The following is a 24,004-nucleotide window of genomic DNA, read 5'->3' on the forward strand; positions in this document are numbered from 1 at the left end:
TAATAATAATTGGCGCGTACACTTCTGTTAGGTGTTTGGCCGAGCTACTCCTCCTATTTGTGGTGTGCGTATTGATGTTGTTCCACAAATGGAGGGACCTACAGTTTCAAGCCGACTCCGAACGGCAAATATTTTTATGAGGAGCTTTTTCATGGCAGGAATACACTCGGAGGTTTGCCATTGCCTGCCGAGGGGCGACCGCTATTAGAAAAATGTTTTTATAAATTTTGATTTCACCGAGATTCGAACCAACGACCTCTCTGTGAATTCCGAATGGTAATCACGCACCAACCCATTCGACTACGGCGTGCATAGTAAAAAAAAAAAAATAATAATAATTGGCGCGTACACTTCTGTTAGGTGTTTGGCCGAGCTACTCCTCCTATTTGTGGTGTGCGTATTGATGTTGTTCCACAAATGGAGGGACCTACAGTTTCAAGCCGACTCCGAACGGCAAATATTTTTATGAGGAGCTTTTTCATGGCAGGAATACACTCGGAGGTTTGCCATTGCCTGCCGAGGGGCGACCGCTATTAGAAAAATGTTTTTATAAATTTTGATTTCACCGAGATTCGAACCAACGACCTCTCTGTGAATTCCAAATGGTAATCACGCACCAACCCATTCGGCTACGGCGGCCGCGTGCATAGTAAAGGGTGGTTAAATTTCAAGGGTCGATGTTGAATGTGAACCACACCTAAGCGTCAAGTTTTTTCTGCCTATCATTTGACATTTTTCAATTTCAGGCTAGCTCAATTTGAACCATGGAAAGATACACAATCGAGCAACGCGTTAAAGTTATTCAGGCTTGTTATGAAAACGGGCGTTCAAATCAAAATGCATATCGCGCACTTCGAGGAAAATCATCTTCAGTGATGAAACACATTTTCACCTCAGTGAATTCGTCAATAAGCAGAATTGCCACATTTGGGCGAATGATAATCCAAGAGTGATTGCCGAAAAACCAATGCACCCACAAAGACTGACTGTTTGGTGCGGTTTATGGGCCGGCGGCATCATTGAGCCGTATTTTGTCCAAAATGAGGCCGGTCAGGCAGTTACTGGGAATAGTGTTTGCTATTGTGAGATGATAACGAACTTTTTATGGCCCGAATTGGAAGATGTGGATGTGGACGATATGTGGTTTCAACAGGACGGTGCCACTTGTCACACAGCTAACGAAACAATGGCTCTTTTGCGCGAAAAATTGTATGGCCGAATAATCTCACGACGCGGCGATGTCAATTGGCCGCCAAGATCATGTGATTTGACACCGTTGGACTTCTTTCCTTGGGGTTATTTGAAAGAAAAGGTGTACGTCGATAAGCCAGCAACACTTCAAGAGCTAATGGATGAGATAATTCGCACATTAACGGCGTAGAACCTCAATTATGCCTCAGCGTCATTGAAAATTTGGACCATCGGCTGGAGGTGTGGCGCCGAGGCCGCGATATTTTGTTCCATACGTAATTGATCAATACCAATACTATCATAATAAAGAGAAATGACAATAATTTCCTAACAAAATTGTAGTTTATTCAAAATCAACACCGGCCCTTGGAACTTAACCACCCTTTATTTTGTCACAACACGCAGAAGAGAAATGCTAAGAATGGGCGGAACAGCACCTCGCATTATCGCTATCGAAATTGTACTATTTGCCTAACAACACACCAGTTATAATACTTTAGAAATTCACTAATCTATGCGATGTATCACAGAAAGTAATGCTTCACCAGAAGAGAAATGCTAAGAATGGGCGGAACAGCACCTCGCATTATCGCTATCGAAATTGTACTATTTGCCTAACAACACACCAGTTATAATACTTTAGAAATTCACTAATCTATGCGATGTATCACAGAAAGTAATGCTTCACCAAACCCCCAAGGCGATAGTGCGACAATTTCCGATTATATCGCTCAAAAATTCGATTCATATAAGTAATTATTGGTATACTTCAAGATTATTACTTTGGGTCGCAGGCGCGAGTTTTATATGTGTTTGTTTGCATGTTCTTTTCAGTGTTTACTTCGTAGCGATATAAGCAAAATAAATTCAGGCAGAGCTTTACTTACTTACATATGTATGTTGATATGTATTCAAGTTCAAAAAGCGACCATATCACATTTACAGTGGGATTATAAATCAATTACATACATATGTGCATATGTACGTATATGTACCCACAGATAAGATATTTATAGATAAAATTTCAAATTTATTTTCAATAAATACAAGTGAATATCTATAAGTGAATATCTACATTATCAACTTTCAATGTCATTTCGGCACTACCTGTTTTTATTTAAACTACAGCTTTTTCGCCTAAAGCTATTAATAATCGTGATCATAAAACCCGCCAGTTTTGTAGCTGTTATTTACGAAAGATAAAAATATTGGCGCTGGCTCTCCCAGAATGAAGAGAAAACTGCAAAGTAGCGCATAAATATACAGGGTGGCACACCGACAACCTTTTTTTTCTACAAACCAGTCAAGGTGAGTCAGTACAGTCAGTGGTTGGAACGCTGGAACTGCAGTGGGACATGCAGTCTGTGTCAGAAGAAAAGAACCGGTTTTTTTTTCTTGTAACATCAAGATATTTTTCGTTTTGCTTTTTGCTGCATACCAGTCCCACTTCATGGCTACGACGCTAATGCTAACTCAGGTTAGTGTCGTTTGAAACTATCCCTTAAACGCAACTAAACAAAAATGGGCGTGAAGTACGCAAAACGTTTCGAGGCGGTATTTTTATGCACGCATTCGATAGGGCCGAATTTATCTTACGCCGAGACTGCAAAAGTAATTGAAAAATCAAAAAAGTTGGGTGTAATGTGAAAACAGTGGTATAACGCGTACAAAAATGTTGATGACTTTTCCGAACGCGGCTTTAAGTGAATGACGACAAAAGAGTAGGTTAAGGTGATCGTCCAACTTTTCAAGCGGGACCCTTCTTTGTGACTACGCCAAGCGCGATCAGTACTTACTAGAAAGGGAATAGATGTGAGTATCAACATCGTCGAACGACGACTGAAGGAGGTGAACATATGCTACCGGCCCACATTATCAAAACCACTGCTCTCAGAAAAACTCGTGGAGAAACAACAAAACAAGAAAATGGAGTCACAGTAATGGACTAGCCTTCCCAGTCTCCAGATGCCAACCCCATTGAAAATGTGTGGGGATTAATGAGAACGCATCTTTCCTAAAGGCCAGCCTACGATTTAAAGCAACTCGTGCGTCAACTTCGCAAAATCTGGTCCTGTTTGTCGACGAGCTGTGAAGAAAACCGGGTTCAAAGCATGAAGAAGATGCCAGGCTATATTCGACAATGATGAAAATGTGTGGGGATTAATGAGAACGTATCTTTCCTAAAGGCCAGCCCACGATTTAAAGCAACTCGTGCGTCAACTTCGCAAAATCTGGTCCTGTTCGTCGACGAGCTATGAAGAAAACCGGGTTCAAAGCATGAAGAAGATGCCAGGCTATATTCGACAATGATGAAGACTACACGGGTTATTGAGTAATTGTAACTCGTAGTTTTGTACTTACTTTCGTAAAAAAAATTTAAAATATATATCTTTTATACTTCATGAATAATCGCGAGTACTTTTTTCTGACACAGACTATATTCCAACTTGTTTTTAAACCTTCCGAGCCGAGCAGCGATTGTGTGTGCCACTTTCCACGAAAGCTTTTTTTAATCTCGTATTTGATATGAGCTTTTCACTTTTGGCCGGAACAAGTCATCATGTGTCTGATAGGAGGTTCTCATTTCAGGCACAGAAGTAGGATCACGTCTCCCACACATTGTTTTAAGGCGAAAGGTTGAAATGGATACTATAAATCATCTAACATTTGCCCGCTGTAAACTTTTTTTTGCACAAAAACTTGATGTTACTAACATACGAGTGGAAAACACTCGGGATCCACCTCAAGGTGGCGACGAGACGGCAGTTGCTGTGGTCGTGAGTGTGCAAATCAATCCAAAGACAACTATGCACCATGGATCTTAAGACCTCAACATTTCAAGCACCCACCTTTAAAATGTGGTGCACAAAGATCTAATTGCACATGGGTATGAACTTGAACAATAGTTGGTTTTGGCAAAATGACACACCCGACTCGACCATCAGCGAAACGAAGAGATAAGGCACATGTGCAAAATTGAAGATGCAACTAATTGCAGTCGACAACGAAGAAGAGAGTGGAACCGACATGTCAAAAGAATGGCTGACGAGCGACCTTCGAAAGCAGCAATGCTAGAGACCGAATATGACGAGACCGCCAGGTAGACTCCCAAAAAATGTATGAGTGCTGGAATTCCGAAACACGATTCGAATAGAAAAAATATTCAAATATAAATAATTGTATTGTTATTGCTGATTAAGAATTAACAATTCTTATAAATCAGAACACAGTCCTAAATAAAGATGAAGAAGAAGGAGCACATGCTATCAAACAATCGATGTTTTTCGTACTAAAGCATTCTACGAAAATCAAACTCCCGAAGAAGCAGCGAGTTCAGACCGTTGAACTTCTTTTCGTGGGATGTTGCTAAAGAGCGATGTTAAGTGGATAATCCAAAAATGATTTAGACTATAAAAGCGAATTTCGCCCGTGGCGTGCGTAACATGGAGCCCGAAATCGTCCAGGAGTTGGGATTTGGGTTGATAGAAAAAACTACTGCAAGCATAGGAGAGCAATATAAGGAACGGAAAGCTATTTTTAATAAGCCATATTCTATTTATTGAAATTGAATTTTTCTACAAAAATTCTTGTATTTGAATCACCCGGTATGTGATTGCATGCCGCCTGCAATGAGAGAAAAAGCTGAGGAAGCTTTACACAAGCATTGTTGCTCATGGAAGCACGATCATGCAAAGTAAACAAACATAAACCGCTATTCGAAAGTGGAAACAACAGAAGGTAATGCATGACGGTGCAAAAACAACAGTTGTGCAAAAATAACGCTACATTAAACAGTGCAGGCATAAAATATACATACAGGTGAAATTTTTTGTTATAAATGGGGAACGCATGGCATTTTAGTTTAATATAATTTATAAATATAAAATGTCCACTCAGGTTACTGTAGAAACTGGGAAAAGCTCAAATTTTTTTTTTTGTTTGCTTAACATCTTCACCGGAGGCTACGCAGAGTTTTTGCTAAAAAATGGGGTGAAAGTAGAATCAGGTGTTTTTTTAGGTACATGAGAACTATCGATATCGATAACTATGGTTTGGCAGCTGAGATTGGCAAACTGTGTTGATACTTTTATTCAGTAAGGCTTGGCAAGTCGGCATGAATCGTTTAATACCAGACCAATGTTTTCAAATTGTGGAAATTTACTTTGAAAAAAATAAATCTGTACGCAAGGCTCATAGAGCAAAGTGTTGAGGAAGACGCCGGGCTCATTTAGACTGATTGAACTCATATAGACTTATTACTCAGATTTTGGAGAAATTAGAATGGTCGAACGGGACATGTATCTCGTATCCGTGGCAGACATATGCCGGATATCATATTCAAAAAATAAATGCGATGAAAATCTTTTGCAGATTATAATAAAATAAATACATTTCAACAATATATATGTTTTGTATTATTTATTAATTTTAAATTCTGAAGCTCTTAAAAAAACATCCAATATATAATGATTTTCCAGCGATTCCCGCTCTGCTTTGTTGCTTATTTTGGGTTTTATAACTGTTTTTATATCCCTCATGTTTCTGTACATGGCCTATGCAAATTTTGTATTTCTGTTCATCCCTTCCCAGTCCGATGTGTGCCGTGCAGAAAATTTTAAAATCATTTTGCTCAAAACTATGTTTCTTGACAATTTTAAACAATTTACTTCAAATTTTAATAGTGTCTTCAGAATTCAACACCTGCATGGAAGAGCGGATGGATTTTTGCGATATAATACGGCATTTTTTTGATTCACAAAGAAATTTGCAGACCATTTATTGTTTTTTATTTTGAACTTTGTTTTCGGAACGTTTCTAAAAAAATTCGAAATATCAAAAATATTGCATAACAAATTTTCTTCGACATTTAAAAATTGCAGGAAGAGTGTCACAATTTTTTATTATATTAGTTGGAAAAGAAAAGTTGGAAAAAATGGCCTACCCCCTAATATATATTTTCCCATAGCTCCTAGATGAAAAATAGGGCCTCAATAAACAAGTTATAATATCGTTTGTTCAGAGCTAGATGTATAATTTGACTCCAGAAACGGCCTGCTCTGCCCGCCTCTGCTGCTACTTGTCGCCTCCATGTATTGGCTGGTCTGCCGCTCTTACGATTCCAGTCTAGCGCTGTCCTTGCAATGTCATCCCGTGGTTTGCGCAATGTGCGGCCGATCAATTTCCACTTGCGACGCATAATTTCTATGTGAACAGGTGTTTGCCCAGTAGCCGCCCAAAAATCATCGTTGCTTATAATATCAGCCCAGAATATCCGGATTATCTTTCGTAGGCAACGGTTTGGGAAGGATTGCAATGATTGCTGTTAAGTTCCGTATTTCACATCCATACAGAACTACCGACTTCACATTGGCATCAAATATTTTCGGTTTTGTGTGCTAAGTGCAACGCAAAAATTCATAACTTAAAAAATAAATAACAAGAAGCAAGCAAAAAAGTATTCGACATTGGTAATATTTTTAAAATGTATTAATGATACTACAACTTTAGTAGCGAGTTGCTTTTCCTTGTAGGCGTATGACCTCTCTCAAACGATCTGGCATAGATTTGACCAATGTTTGGGTGCATTCTGGGTCAATTTGGCTCCTTTCCTCCTGCAGGATGACTTTCATCTGGTTTTTGTTTGAGAACTTGCGATTTCGGATTTTTATTTTTTCCAAATGACTCCAAAGGTGCTCAATTGGGTTAAGATCTGGGGACTGTGGCGGCGTTTTTATTATTTCCACCATGTTTCACCGTTGGTACCATATTCTTTTCTTCCAATTCTGTGTTAGGTTTACGATACACCAGAACTTTGCCATCACATCCAAAAAGGTTATATTTACTTTCGTCGGCAAAAATTACATCCATCCAAAACTCAATGGGCTTATTTACGTGTTCCTTCGCGAATTCTAATCTTATCTTCCTATTTTTTTCGAAATGTGTGGTTTCTTTCTGGCTGATCGCGCATGGAAGTCATGTTTTCTTAGCACATTTCTTATTGTTTGGGAAGTAACAGATACGCCCATGTGCTCCTCAGTAAATTTTGCCATAACCGTGGCGCTACTTTTCGAATCTTTTCTCACTTCGCCGTTCATCTATTTCCGTAAGCTTGCGAGGTCGACCAGTCCTTTCCTTGTTTATCACAGTGTTTTCTGTATTGAATTTTTTTATGATATAATGAACAGTAGTTCTTGGTTTCTGAACAATTTCTGCTATTCTTCTTTCCTCTTTCCTAATTTGTAATGATGTATTATTAAATTTCTTACATCTAGAGATGTCTCTTTTCGTCTCTTTTACGTCCCATCTTCGTGATCACTTTTACAAAAATGAGTAAAAAATGCTTTTAAATAAAAAACAAGAATTCTAACGGTATTTTTACCAACAACAACAACAAATAATACAAAATACATATTCACTATACAAGAAAACCAACGGTTGTCGAATATTTTTTTTGTTTTGGAATTTGTGCGGTCTCTTATCCAAAAAGATGACTGATTGTTAAAATGTGATATTGATTAATTTTATTACGGTATATTCTGAAATACTTACTGCCCAACGTTATCTTAATCAGAAACTTAAACATTTTTAAAGAATACTAGCATTTTGAAATCAATTTTAAAAAATTACTCTAATGTCGAATATTTTTTTGACCGCTAGTTCATCCATTTCTACTTTCTTTTTTTGTCATAATATTTCTATGTATAAATAGTTGTTGTTGTTGGCACTAGACTGCCATGCGGGAATAATATCACGATGAAATAAATTATTAATTTCTTATTCCTATCAATCTATTACTTAAAAACTCTAAAATTAATTTTGTGTGTAGACTTTTGTGCTCTACTGTATATTTCTATTCGTTATGTTTAATTTATGTAGTAAAGTTTGAAGCACAAATTTCGAAGCTAACAATGAAATATTGTTAAACGTAAAAGTCCATAACTAAATTTATTAAGCTCCCTCTCCAATTCCACTTTCAAAGTCGCCACACTTTTCTGCTTTACGGCGGTGATTTTGTTTTAATTTCATTTAATTTTGTTTATTTACTTTGATTTTTATTACATTAGAAGTTGTTTGTGCAAAACCTGTTGTGTTGTTGTAGTACACTTCAGTACCACTCTGGCAATGTTGTTATTGTTGGTTTTTGTTTGCGATTTTTGTGTCTCTAAACACGCGCGAGCCCATCGTTTAAAAAATACTCAGCCGTCGCACATCGCATGCGGAGCGTTAGGGTGTTAGTTGGGAGATAGCCATTACACAGTTAAGCGCACATTGCAAAAGGTGCTCCGAACGAGTGTGCAAACGGACACGTAAAACAGAACGGAAACAAACGCGCATACGAAAAAAGGTGCCAGGCAGCCGAACACGACGCATTGGGTTGGCAAAGCCATTGAGACACTTGAGCAGCAAAAGAACTCGAAAAACTAAGAACCAAAAGGGAAATCGGAAAGTGTAAATAGAAGTGAAATTGTTGTTGGAAAGTGCAAAAGCGTATGCTGGCCAAGAAGAGCACAAAAAAACTAAAGAAAACTGTTGACTTTGATTTTTTCTGCCGTTGCAGTCATTAAATTCAAAAGTTCTGGCAAACAAAAAAATTGTTTTTATAAAAAATCAGGCTGGAATTAAATCAACGAGTTGTGCAAATTGCTTACAGCAAACACAAAAAAAGGAAGTTTGAAACAATACAAAATAAATCTATATAGAAAAAAATTTAATTGTTGAAGTGAATTTGCAAATTCCGAAGCACCTGAAAGCGAAATAATAAAAAAACTAAATAAAATAATACAATAAATATGACGGCAGTTGGATTATTTCTCTTATCAATGTGGGGTAAGTCATCAATATGAAATGTCATCAGTCACATTTATTTATGTTTGTGTATGTAAATATGTATGCTTGCATGAACGCACCGAAAAGTTGGCGAAGCCGATAAGTGCGTTAAGCTAAAATTTATAGGGTGGGCCAACAATTGCTAGTGTCGTTGCGGGTCACATTATTTTGACGCTGGCAGCTTACTTTCACTAACAAAAGTGGCAGCAACTCAGTAACAAATCTCCAGGATACAAAATGAATCACTTAACGTTTGAGTGGTTGGGAAATAATGACAAGTTAAGTTGAAAGTGATTGTTGTGCTGCCGAAATAATGAAGTCAATGAAAAGGTGGTCGAAAACACCGAACGGGGTGTCAAGAAGGCAAAACCTGCTCAGAAATTGTCAGTTTGATGCCAGTTTTGGGGTGGTGGCATCATTGAGCATTGCTTACAGCTGCTGGAAGGCTATGCAACCTCGCTAACGTAGCCATAATAACCCACTTTGTATGCTGAAATTAACAATACAAACTTTGATGTCAGCAGAAAGGCTCATCAGCCAATCAGTCTTTCGCGACCGATGTACAATAAAGACAGGCTGATAAGCGCTTCGAAGCTGCTGTTAGACTCCACTAGGCTTTTTTTGAGGATTTTCGTTAAAAATCGGTCTTATGTGAATAACGAGGAAATGAGCCAGACCACATAAGACAAATATTGGCCAAGCCATCTGAAGAAAGAGCCAGAAACCGTCCAGGAAGTTTGAAGGAATGTGGGAGAAAAATGTTTGCTCCGAAACATAATTTATGAAATGAATTGAACGTTAACAGCGCAACATGTTCAGCAAATTCTAAAAGCGGATTTGCACTACTCGGTTGAGAAAAACACGGCAAGCTTGCCATTTCGGATCTACCAAAACGCGACAGGCAAGAATGGAAAGGACACAAACTTTGAAAATAATTAACCAAAATTACGTTGAATTTTGCATGAATATTTTTTTATTAAAATAAAACCTATGAGAAACTAAAGGGTGATCAATTTACAGGTACCAGAGTTTAAATTGAAATAAAACAACAAAAATTCGAATTGTTCGGGAAATCTTTATTATTTTTTGATAATCACTTTCACATGTTGGCCGCAACTGCGCCATAATTAGACCTTCCATGAAAACCAATTTTGAACGACTAGCAGCTGGAGGACTTCGACCGGTACCTCATGAATAACTTTAAGAATGATAACTTTAAGAAGGTTGGCTTTCAATGCCTCAATCAAAGCTGATTTATCCACAAAGCATTTAGACTTTACTTCTTCTTCTTCTTAATTGGCGCTATAACCGCTTACGTGATTTTGGCCGAGTTTAACAAAGCGCGCCAGTCGTTTCTTTCTCGTGCTAACCGGCACCAGTTGGACACACCAAGTGAAGCCAAGTCCTTCTCCACCTGATCTTTCCAACGCAGGGCCGGAGCGTTTGTATCCATTCGGACGACATGACCCAGCCAGTGTAGCCGCTGGATCTTTATTCGCTGCGCTATGTCTATGTCGTCGTAAAGGTCCAAAAATCTTTCGCAGACTCTTTCTCTCAGACACTCCAAGCGTCGCTTCATCGGATGTTGTCATCGTCCAAGCTTCTTCGCCATACTTAGTCCAAAGTAGCACTTGTTGGCAAGAGAGATTCTACGTTGGATTTCAAGGCTGACATTGGTGTTAATGTTGGTTCCTAAGTATACGAAGACTTTTACAACCACGAAATCATAACTGTCAACAGTGACTTGGGTGCCGATACGCGAGTGCGCCGACTGTTTGTTTGAAGACAGGAGATACTTCGTTTTGTCCTCGTTCACCACCAGACCCATTCGCTTTGCCTCTTTATCCAGTTTGGAGAAGGCAGAACTAACAGCGCGGACTTAACATATCCTCACAAATAAAAATCCAAAGGTGTGATATCACACGATCTTGGAGGTCAATCCACTGCTCCGAGATGAGAAGTAAATTGTTCACCAAAACGACAGCAAACGACGCAGTAAATCCATTGTTTCACGGGCTCTATGGTAAGTAGCCACAATGGTCGTCTTGCTGGAACCAAATGTTCTGGAGGTAACCGGCTTTACTGTTACATTGGCGCCAGCCGCGTCTTTGAAGAAATATGGAACGATGATTCCTCCAGCCCATAGGCCGCACCAAACGGTTGTTTTCAATGAATGCAATGCCTTTTCTTGAAGGGATCGGGTTGATCTTCAGTCCAGGTATGGAAATTTTGCTCATTGACGTAGCCATAGGACAAAATGAACCACATCGCTGAACAACGCTGGCCTGAGCGCGCGATGAACACTTTTCACAAAGCGTCGATTTTCGTAATACAATTTTACGATTTCTAAACGTTGTTAAGAAGTTAGACTTTCCATGATGAAATATCAATGAATATTGGAAAAAAATATGTATTTAGTTTGACAGTAGTCACGCGTGATCTGCCAAAAAACCCCTATTGGAAAAAGTCAACTACAAAGTAAGTTGATGCCTTGATAAAAAATTCACAGAGTGCATCTTTTGGTTCGTAATTCTTCTCCTCCTAAATGACTAGACCGATTTTGATGATTTATTTTCTTGTGTACTTACTGCATCTTTAGGACACCTTTTGTGCGTTTGTCCGGCATTATAAAAAATGCGTTTAAAATGCCTGGGAGCCCCACTGTTTGAGGGTCTGGAGGACGTCTCAAAATCGGATCTCCCAGCTCTGCTTAGATTCGCTAAAAGCGTTGACATCCTGCATGATGTCTACTTTAAGTATTCATAGAGGTCGGTCTCCAACTGGTATCGCTAAAGACCAAAAGGTCTATGCGTGGCTTAATGCCAACCAGGCTAACCTAACCTAACTGCATCTCCTGTATGGTTCTTAGCTATAGATCGTGGCGCTGAACTTGAAATATTCCGAGAAATTATATATGATACCATTTGATTAATGCGCGGAATATTTGAACTACCGAACAAAAAAAAATTTTTTTTTTTTAAATACTGTAATCGAAGTACTCTGAAAAATTATTTATGGCCCAAGCGTAGAACATGGAACATACAAGTACACGTACATTAATAATTGCACTGGCCTGCGTGACTACCATTCGGAATCTCTTGCATTCGATTCGAATCTCCATGCATGAAACACCAAATGATAGAAAAAGTAGTGTCTAATAGCGGTCGTCCCTTGGCAGACAATGGCAAACCTCCTAATGTATTGTGCCATGAAAAGGCTCCTCATAAAAAATATCTGCCGCATAACACGGAACTTAGGGCCGCCTAACTCCCTTGATCTTGATCCCCTGAACTACTGCGTACGGGGAGTAGTTGAGTGTGAAACCCATAAGCATCTTCATAACACCAGTTCTTCTCTGAAGGCTGCAATTTGTGCCGTTATGGTGCATTGCATTCAGGCATGCATTTGTTTCCAGACGTGGATCGAGAAGGTTATTGCAGCTAATGGAAATTTATATGAATGATGTTTAAAAAAATCGTGAACTTCCATTAAATTTTGTTCCATATAAAAGCCAATTAGTTTTACTCTCTAATTGTGCTCAAATTCCGTACGCGCCCTGTACTTTTATTGCATTGCATTATCAATGAGATCTTTTTATGCTGCCACAGACGAAAAGGGACATATTGGCTTACGAGCGTCATAATATACGGACATAGCATAATCTTTCAGTCTCAATTATCTATGTATAATAGTTAATAACCTTATGAACCGCAGCACGCCATTATCGCACATCAAATTAGCCCACGCTACAGCAAAAGCGCAACACTTATTTTCGCTCACAGAATAAATTATATGAAATTTCCATTAAATTATTTAAAGTAGTTTCGATGAAGAAACATTTTAGCGCTCTCTCTCTCTGAAATATTGGAGCAAAGACTTTGCGTATTCAATTAGTTTATAAGTGTGTGAGTACAGTCTCTACGTCAAACTTGCGCATACATCTTTTCTAAGGTGTTTGGCTTAAGATCGAACTTATCCGCCAATTCGTGATATTATTCTACAAATGGTGAGTCCTTTGGTTTTATGTCGCTTTAAAAGGCCATAGAGATATACCAGGGAACTTTAGGGCAGACCAACTTGCAAGAGAAGGTACCTGCATGACAAACATAAGTAATTTTATGGAGATACCTCTCGCAACTTGTAAGCCTCTTATTATGGACGCACTAATCAGTTCTGTAAATCAAAGATGGATTTCAATACCTGTGAAATTGCCAGGCAAACATGGCCAAGGCTAAATCTACGTTTATCCAGAAATATTATAAAATTGAGTAGACTTCATATTAGGACCTTAGTAGGGGCCTTCACAGGGCATTGTCTCATAGGAAATCATGCAAGGAGATTAGGCGTTTACATGCATGATTTCTGTCGTAGCTTCAGGAATGAGGAGGAGTTGGACACAATTCGACACCTTTCCTGCATATGCCCAGCTCTAGCCAGAAGCGGGAACCAATATTTAAGATTCTACTTCTTAATGAATATAGATAATCTATACACTTTAGCCATCAACAACCTTTTACGCTTTGCCAAAAGCTCCGGATGGTTCCATATGGAAGGGGAAATCTAGCCCAGCCCCTGCGGCTCAAAACGGATCCATTTCGTTGTCTAAGCGGCATCGCTGTCTCTATGTGCGATGCGGCTGCCAAATCTAACTTAACCTAACCTAAAGACCAACTGGTTTTTATTAAAATTCTCGAAGCAGCGTTTTATGCCCATTGTAAGCAACGAAGCCGCGAGTAATCGGCAAATAAGTCGACGCAAATCCACTCGGCTGTAGCACAGAGTGATTCAACATCTCGTAAACGGTTAGCCCGGAAAAGAGAGATAAAACCGGGTACTAAATTTTGGTGCAATAGGATATCTGCACCAAGTCTAGAAGAAATTTACTAGCCGAATTTTGCAAAAACCAAAAAAACAGAAGAAAAATCGATCTTAAAATAACTATGGTAGAAAAGAGATTTGATCCAACGCATTTCATAATCGCAAAAATGTATGCGGAAAAAACAAACAAATCTCTTTTTTATAAAATTATAACAAAGTTTCCGAGTTTGTAAACTAGGCAACAACTACTCACTATTAAGCTTAGTCATAGCTGTTGATAACTTTGCGTTGGCTACTAAGTGCTTACCTCCTTATCTGCATAGACGAAACAGACAAAAAGTATATCAATTTGTGTGCGCAGCAGAGCATTTCTAAAAATGATACAACTCAAATAAATATTTATGACATAGCATAATAATTTGATAGTACCTTCCCACATTCCATCCAAAAAATTATATAACAACAAAAATTATTCACATACAACACTGGGTTGATTAAGGGGTCATTTGACTACCTGAGATAACTTTTCGTTAATACGAGGGGTGCCTTTTATATTTCGGGATTAGAGAACAAAAACCAATTTTAATCATCGAAAATCACTTTATTGTTTTTCAAAATATTCTCCATGAAGATCTATACTTTTCGTTAATACGAGGGGTGCCTTTTATATTTCGGGATTAGAGAACAAAAACCAATTTTAATAATTGAAAATAACTTTATTGTTTTTCAAAATATTCTCCATGAAGATCTATACACTTTTGCATGCGTTTGAACCAATTGTCGAGGCACTTTATGAGGTACCTCCAAAACATGCATTCTGAATGCCGCAACTGCTTCTTCAGGTGTCGAAAATCGTTGACCTCTCAGTTTGTTTTTTACATACGGGAATAAAAAGAAGTCATTCGGTGCCAAGTCAGGACTATACGACGGATGACCCATTAATTCGATGTTTTGGGTGCTCAAAAATGCAGTTGTTTGAGCCGATGTGTGAGAGCTCGCATTCTCCTGGTGAAGAGTGATCCGTCTTTGACGATTGGTTTTCCTAATTTCTTGGAAGACAACTGGCAAACAAATGGTTGTGTACCACTCAGAATTTACTGTTCTGCGTTGTTCTAGTGGTACGGTTGCGACATGTCCAGTTTTTCCGAAAAAACAGGCGGCCATTTGCTTGGAAGTGCTTCGTGTGCGAACAACTTTTGTTGGATTTGGCTCATCCTGAAACACCCATACAGTCGACAGCTGTTTACTTTCGGGCTCATACGCGTAAATCCATGATCCATCACCTGTCACGATGTCATAGACGTGTTTCGAAGCCCCGCGATCGTATTTTGTGAGCATTTCCTTCGACCAATCGACACGAGCCCTTTTTTGAGCGATTGACAAATTGTGTGGGATCCAACGCGAACAAATTTTTTTGACAGTCAAATGTTTATGCAATATTGAATGTATGCTGGTCCCACTAATGCCTAAGATTGTCTCAATCTCACGATAGGTCACATGACGATCTTGCAATATCAGTTCGCGCACACCATCAATGGTTTTCGGAACAACAACTGATTTTGGACAACCTTCGCGAAATTCGTCCTTGATGGAGCTTCATCGCCAAAAAATGAATTAAGTTCATCCATGCAATGTTGCTGAGTTAATCCACGTCGAAAGTTGTAAAAAATAATCGCACGAAAATGTTCTCGATTTAATTCCATTTTTGGACCGAGATGAATCTCTTAAGTTACTGTAAACAACACAAATAGCGCTGGTATTTCAAAACGTTCTGAGTACGTAAAAGCCAAAAAATGGCAAACTTTGCGATACAGCTGTCAGTTGCCGGATTGCAACACCAGTGTTGCCAAATCCCGAAATATAAAAGGCACCCCTCGTATTACACAAGAAAATTCGGGCTCATTTTTAACCTTTACTAGCATAAGGTTTCTTGTCAGATTGGCCGCAGTTTTCGAAAATTTCTCTTAATGCCGCTGAAGGATGTAAAGATAACCCCTGAGTTGATGCTAGCATATAATATGTTTCGTAGCCTTAGCTGTTCAATGCTGAACTCTTCTGTGATGGCATGTTGTCCATGGTCAGTAAGAGCTCAGTTCTAGTTGGTTTCAAATTGGCAGCCTTTCTAGCCAATGCAACCGCTATCTCATTTCCAGGTATGCCCTTATGCTGCGTGAGCCATATGAGCCGAATACGAAAATGATTTCGCGCTGCTAATGAGTTGCATGAAGTTATGCACCAAAGGACTATTGAGAACTTTACTCCAAAGGAGTGTCGCTCAAAATGGCAATTCGCTCAATTTGAAGGTATCTTTTTACATAGATTTTCGCTTACGCTATATACACACGTTAAGAAGATACTTGGGAAACTGCCTATCAGCGCCGACAGCTTTATTTTGGAACCAAATGTTCCAGCATCCGGATATCATTGACTTGACTTGGATCGCAATGAAAATATCGAATATTTGTGGTAGCATTTCCTAGCATCGGAACGTCCTTATTGAAATCGAACTACTACCATAGATGAGTGAAAAGTGCTTTTTTTTAGTTTCAAAGTGTTTCTTTTGAATAAATTTTTTCCGTTGCGAACTTTTTAGAAATATTATAGAGTTCCTGGGTATGAGCTGCACAAAAAAACATGTTCATCTATTATATGAAAGTCCACACGCTTTAAAACAAAATATCTGTGCACGCACGTGGCTATTTTATGGGGAAATACCACGTAATTTACATTCCATGTAATGCCCGCGATAACAACAAGAACATGCACAGAGTTACACTACAATATTTAAGTAGCGAAGCCAGCATTAAAAGAACAATTAAAAGTATTTTAATGGCAGTTTCAAGGGCGACTTCCATGAAATTGAATGAGGTAAGCATTAATAATTCTATTGATCCGAAGATGGTTTCAAAACTTTTCGCACAAGTAGCGACGAGATTTTCGCTATACAAGTTATTTAGCCCCAACCGCATTACATAAACTAGTGAGCAGTCAGAAGTTGGGAATTAGTCGCTCGTTTTGTGTAAATTTTAGTAAAATAAATATTGTAAGACAAAAAACCAGATTAGCGAAATGAAAAACGTGATGTTCGTTTCAACGTTTTATTACACACTAAACTTAAATCTATACAAGTAAAAGGAACTGAAGTAAAACAGAAATTAATAACTAGTTACAATTTCATTATTTTCCAATTAATATTTGCTAAGCGCATAGCTGACATCTTTGCTAAATATTACGTAAATTATTATGGGAAAAATCTCATTTCATTTGCCACTTTTGTATTAAAGGATGAGGATTTTTAGGCCCGATGTCTCTTTGATAACGCAGTAACTCATTATTTCATAGAATACAAGTGTCAGTGCACCATATCCCAAGTCTGTGCAGATGACTGCCCACTCTGCAATGGCCCATGAGAATGCCCGTGCGTATACTCAGTTTATCCTTAGGAGGCGTTATGAGTTTCCCAAACCTCTTTTTTTAGGTACTATACCCCCAGTATAGGCTTTGCCTGGCATAGCTCCATAATTTGGTGCCAGCTAACATCTCTTAGCCTTATAGCTCTACACTCCTAGGGTTTTCGTTGATTATGTGGTGTCTCATAGCTGGAAGTGCTCGCTTCCGTATTCGATGCTTCCGCTACTTCATTGCCAGTTATGCCGCCGTGCCCTGGGATCCATATGGGCCGGATGCCATTCAATGCGTTCAATGAGGACCATATATTCCAACGCCTATACTTTCTGATGCCTTCGGACCAGCTGAATACAAGAACAGGGTACACTCTTGGAGTGTCCTTTCTAGTGCAGATTACTCCAGTTTACTTTCTCATCAAGTTCAATTCTGAACTTCTCAAATTTACTGACTTTAGTGATATCATCCTTGAGTAGATGGGAAGCGCTCCCATGCTCTTTGATGATACTACTCTTCCTTTACCGAACTCCTCCCTTGTAATGTTCAACGGTACGTTTGGCTGATCGCTGAATAATTATGTGAAGCGGCGTCAGTGCAGAGTATTGGTCAGAAAATATTAGCACATATCGGGTTAAAATTTTTTAATCAAAAATAAAACTTATTTTTCCAGTATTAAGTTTCCCGCTTTGAAGTAATGACAATTTTGTGAGTTGTTATTTTTTTATCAAAAGCTATACTTCTTTCTTAATTTCATTTTTTTTTTTTTTCATCAAAAATAATTATTATTTTCTTAATTTTATATTCCTCATCAAAAGTAATGATTATTTTTGAGTCTCAGTTTTTTCATCAGAATTAATCATAATTTTTTTTTTCTTTTTTTTTTAAGTAAAACTCATTTCTTGAGAGGGTTTTTTTCACAATTATTATTATTATAATTTTTGTTTTTGGCAGATTGAAAAACTCAAAATGCCACACCTCACCTAAACTCAGCTCAACCCGCCTTAACTCGCATCACACCTCATTTCATGAAGCTTGCATCACACAATATATGAGCCGCTCAATGCACACATCGATTAACTACACTTTTTGAAAAATCTTAAATTTAAGTGTCAAAGCCCTTAGTACAGTCATAACTTTTTATATTTATAATAACTTTCCTGAATAATAAATATTAGCACCGTTAAATGGCAAATTTTTTTGGCAACTGAATGATAAGTAATCTATTTCAGAAGCTATTTCGATTAACTCCATACTCTAATATAAATCGTTTCAGTAACGCCGTATCTGTTCTGGCCGTGCATCGACGCTTACTTGTTTTTAAATAGCCGAGATGCTCTCTCCCTCTCAATAATATTCGTAACAAAATCGCATCGGTAAACAGATAAAAAGAAGCATAATGCAAGCGGTAGTTACGGTAGTTAGTGTGTACTTCTTAGACTTTTCAACATTACTCCCAGATTTTTTTTGAAGAAATAAATATTATACCGTTATAATCAAGATGATTGAGACTAATAATGTGAGTGAGAAAAGCAGAGATGATTCTTCAATACGATTTATCAACAGAAATTCTGGGTTAAGAAGACGTTTATCGTTTTCAGCGGATTCATCGGATTGCAATAGTACAAACCCAACAAACACATTGATTGGGAGAAAAAGATATCATAATCCTGTTAAATGGATTGTTATATCCTAAAGGTAGAACTGTGACAAAGGAAAAATAGAGAGACATGATGGACCTGCTAAAACTCATTCCACCTGTTAAACACGATTACTATAAGAACTTGTCAACAAATGACGAATCCTCGCATACAGCTGATGAGGAAGACATTATTTATAATATTGCTGAATCATCCCAAAGAATAATGCCGCTAACATAAAGCTGCTATAAATTATTTACGAGAATTATTTTATAACCGAACTTCCAACATTCATTTTTATAGAAAAACTTTGATAAAAATGTATAATAACTAACTTTTTCTGTAGTAAAAACTTAAAACTAAAAAGACTAAATTTAACTTTATTACTTTTTCCAGTTGCCAAATCGATTAACTCCATCAGTCATATAAAAACTGTAACATTACTGACTATTGTTTGTTGGCTATTCTTTCTTATTGATTTTATATACCGTTAGATGAAAGCTTTATCTGCAATTATGCATTCGACATTATATATTTGAATTCATATTATCAGAGGATTTTTTAAAAACAATATACATTACATCATCGCGTTCCTCAACTTTTCGTTTTATGGAGTTAATCGATGTGTGCACTGAGCGGCTCATATGATGGTATTTTCTAATCGATTATTTCGAAATCGAAATGTGATTCTTAATACTAAGTCTTACATGTATCGCTCAAAAATTTACGAATCATAAAGAAAGTGTACGCTAGTGATAAGTGACAATTTATTCTGCTGACGGTGTTGGGTGTTTTCTTCCACATAAAAAAGTGTGGAGTAGGCGTTAAATGGAGAAAATTGAGAGAAATTCTTAAAAATCAGTGTAAATTTGGACCTACTTGCAACTTAATGAGCTCTAAAATTGCATACTTCAACTTTTTTCAGAAATTCTGGTTAAAAAGTTTGAAATTTTGATGAACATTTTCCGAGTTATTACAAATTTTGTTCAAAGTTTGAAACTTTGCTTTACTATATATGGCTTCTGTTGTAATGTGAACTGTCTTTTTATATAAAAATAATTGAAATTAAAAAGTAAATAAATAAATAGTCGAAACTTGTCAGTACATGAAGTACACTTTCTTCTGACGTTGGCTGTACATACCGCACAGAAATAAGTATATGTGCAAGGGTATTTTCAAATGAACAACTATAAAGAAGCAGGAGAAAGGTTCAACCAATAATTTTAATATAATAATATACATTTTTGTTTATAATACCAATGCAAATAACACAAAATTTTTTGATAACCTGCTCTCTATACTTCCCAAATCAATACTGATCTCTGATTGCACATACATATATGGTACTTCCCTCATATGAAAACCAAATCTCACAACACAAATTTGTAATAACGGTACTAAGAATAATGACTAAAGAAGAATTGTGCAAGCGAATAGTTTAGTTGGATTGGAAATACAGACTTTGGCGTACCAAACAAAACTGTACCGTTACTATCAAGAAAGATATCGGGATAAAACAACTTTGCACATATACTTATTTCTGTGAGGTATACATATGTATATATACTTATAGGTACATACAATCGAAGCTATCCGACAGTACTTGTAAGCTACTCTCCATCAACTTTAGAATAGTCAGGTAATATCAAATATTATCTATGTGACGCAGGTTTCAAAACAATTGGAATGTTTTGAAAGCTACTACTGAAATTCTGAGTAGATTGGTGGGTCTTTAACCGTTTGAGTGCTAAGCGATTTTCTTTAATACATACGAAAATTGCGAAGCAAAATTTGGTCTAAGAAAACTGAAATATGATGGCTTTACAAATATAAGCATAGAGAACACAAAAAATTACATATTTCAATAATTTTATTTTTATTTTGTAGACTAAACTATTAGTTATGATTATAAGAAAAACTTATTTACATTTTTTTAATATCATCTTTTTTTTTTTTTACAACAAGTTCCGGCATTATTATTCAAATTTTGGCACATTTGTGGTTCCCCACACATGTACCATGCACACCTTTTTTGCAAATGTTGCATATTAGCCGGGAACGCTTTGGATTTTTAGATCCTTTTACACTACATACTACACATTTACGCAATTTATTTTCAAAATATCGATATTGAACGAAAAATAAAAATTGTTTTTAACGGTCTCAACTAATTTATACTTTTATAAGACATAAATTTTTTATAAATATCGCAAAATAATATTCAACACGTTCCTAGCCGAACGCCAAATGCACAGTGATGCAATCGTCGCTATAGCAACGCGCCGCAAATTTGGAGTAATTAGTTATCGTCGCTATATCGACGAATCGCACTCAAACGGTTAAGAGGGCATCCACGAGACAGACTGTGCCTGCTATTAAACACAAATTCAAATCAACTTATTCACTATGGATTGCACCTGTGTCAGTGAGGCAATGCAGTGCCTAAAATATCGCACATTTGTTATGAATTCCCACTACATCCTTTTTTATCATGTCCACTTTAGCTCGGATAATGAATTATGTGAGACTTTTTTTTGGCGAATGAGGAAGTTTAAATTGCCTAACACATTATCAAAGCTGCCCTCGCAGCAATGGTAAGTCCAGAGTCTAAAAAACTCCCCCTCGTTTGGAACCTTCGCCCACCCTGTAACTTATGTTAGGTTTAGCAGCTCACAGCTGTGCAAATATCAGAGGCACAACAAATAGCAATAAAATTATAAGCGGTGCATTTGTTAGCAAAAAATAGAAAATATTGGCCCTGAAATGGCAAATATTTGTGCCTGATAGGTCATTTCCCCCATTGCGCATAGCCTCATATAATTTTCCAATAATTTTGGATTTTGGATTTTAACAGTATCTACTTTATTAAAAATTTCAATAAACTCAGCCAATTGGCTTTATTGGAAAAAAACGTAAAATTCTTTCGAAAATTCGCTTAGTAAAACTTAATTTAAAGTTACTAATGAATAATCGAGCGGTAGTCGCTAACACACACACGCACACAATCGTGCTTGTGAAAGTTCGCGAGAAAACTGGCGCTTAATGCTACGAGCACAAGTGCTGTGTGGAGTTTTATGTAATTTTCATATTTAAAATTAATTTTCCACTTATTGCCCGGCTAGGCGACCTCAAACTCAGTCACAGATTGAACTCGCATTGCTGCACTTTTGACAATTCGATACAGTACAGTTATTATGTAACAAATATGTATATGTAAGTGCATGTCTGTGCACTCAAGCATCTGTGCGTGTGTGCATATGGGCCTTAATTAATTAATTTTGTAATATTCACATTTTTTTATGATTTCGTTCAATTATTTTATTCATTATGAATATTTAAATTCGTTTGTACAAATTGTGTTATTCGATTTATTTGTGTTTTCCATTAATATTCAGTTGATCCCTACAATGGTGTATTGAAACTTAAAAAAGGCAATAACAAATATGTGCACGCAAAAAATTCAGCAAAAAATGTATAATTCTGAATCAAATTTAAATATGTAGTAGCTGTGCTGGCCCTGCTGGCCGCCTTTGCAGTAGTGAAACCAATTTCTAAGCAGCTCGCAACTTATTTTAATTTCACTTTCTAATCACTTCAGAACTGTGAACACAATAAAAATTTCGGCATGTCGTTGTCGGCGAGTAACAAGATTTTTTCAGTCAAAGCAATTAGGAGTAAACGCGTCTACTGTTACACCTTTATTTAAAAAAAATATATAAAAAAATTAGAAAGAAAATAATAACAAACCAAAAAAAATAACAAAAACTTATACCAGAAAAAAATAAATAAAAAAAAATAATAACAAAAAAAATAATAACAAAAAAAATAATAACAAAAAAAATTTAATGAAATATTAAACACAAAAAAAATTTTATCATTAAAAAACTAAAAATAAAACAAAAACTAAAAAAAAAGTTTTTTTAAATGAAAAAAAAACAGCAAAAAAAATGAATAAAAAAGAAACAAAAAGCTAAAATAAATAAAAGAAGTACAAGAAAAAAATCGAACAAAAACATAAAATAAAAAAATTATTATTTTTAAAAGTAAAACGTCTAATAAAATAAAAACAATAAACCACAATTAATAAAATATATAAAAACAAAAACAAAAATAAAAAAATTAAAATAACCTTAAAAAAAATTAAAAAATAAATAACCAAAATTAAAAACAAATTTATAAAAGAATATAAAAACTGTGAACATGAAAAAATGGCAAAGAAATGAAAAAATAAAAAAATAGAGAACTATAAATATAGAATAATTAAAACAAAATTAAAAAAAATTCAATGAAAATTACAAAATCAATAACTAAGATATAAAAAAAATTATTAAAAAACTATAAAAAGTAGAAAAAAAATTAAAAATAAGAAATAAAAAATAAAATCAAAACAAACAAAAGTAATGCATATAAAGTTAAAGTTAATTAAAAAATTAATTATATTATTTTTAATTAAAAAATAGCAAAATTAAATAAAACTAAAAAATTAAAAAAAAATATAAAAATATAAAAGAATACAAATATATAAAAAAAAAAATTTAAAAACCAATTTTTTTTTTAATTAAAAAACAAAAAAAAATTAAATTAAACCAACATTAAATCAATATTAAAAAATTAACCGCTAAATCTTAAAAAAAAAAAATAAAAAAAATAAAAAAAATTAAAACAATATAAAACACATTAAAAAAAATATGTAAACAAAATTAAAAAATTAAATAGAAAAGATTATAATAAATTTTTTTTAAGACGAAAAAGAAGACCTGGGGTAAAATGCTCAAAGTGGATGTTCTCAATCGTTAATGATGCACCACAAAAAATAGTGTAATGGAGTCAAATCGTAGCCACTAGGCAGTTAATTGACATCACTGATTTTCTACTGATTTTTTGGTTTTCAAATATTGTTGTTGTATATAAAGAGTATAAAGCGACGCCTAGATGTCAGTAGTTAATAATTCCTGGACGGTACCTTTTTTATGTCAGCTTCGTAATTTGTCAAGTAGGCAGATGTACAATTTATACCAAAGAACAACGCTGTAAAATTATTGAAACTTAGTATGAAAATTTCGTGAATTGGTTCTTTCAAAATTATGCTGGCTTTTCACGCAAAATCAGCTTTAGTGGTGTAGCTC

The 24,004-nt window shown here is 36.1% G+C and overlaps 1 protein-coding gene across 1 annotated transcript in view; it reads left to right on the forward strand.

The window, feature by feature from the left end:
• The first annotated feature begins 8,398 nt into the window (after window positions 1-8,398).
• The window catches only part of LOC128863450 (peptidoglycan-recognition protein LB), a 63,953-nt gene continuing 48,347 nt past the window's right edge, over window positions 8,399-24,004 (forward strand). Inside the window, exon 1 of the mRNA XM_054102628.1 lies at window positions 8,399-9,018. Within this exon, the coding sequence (XP_053958603.1) occupies window positions 8,982-9,018 (37 nt within the window). The 5' untranslated portion in view covers window positions 8,399-8,981. The remainder of the gene's footprint in view (window positions 9,019-24,004) is intronic.

The sequence above is a fragment of the Anastrepha ludens genome, chromosome 2, assembly GCF_028408465.1.
Source record: "Anastrepha ludens isolate Willacy chromosome 2, idAnaLude1.1, whole genome shotgun sequence".
NCBI lineage: Eukaryota > Metazoa > Arthropoda > Insecta > Diptera > Tephritidae > Anastrepha > Anastrepha ludens.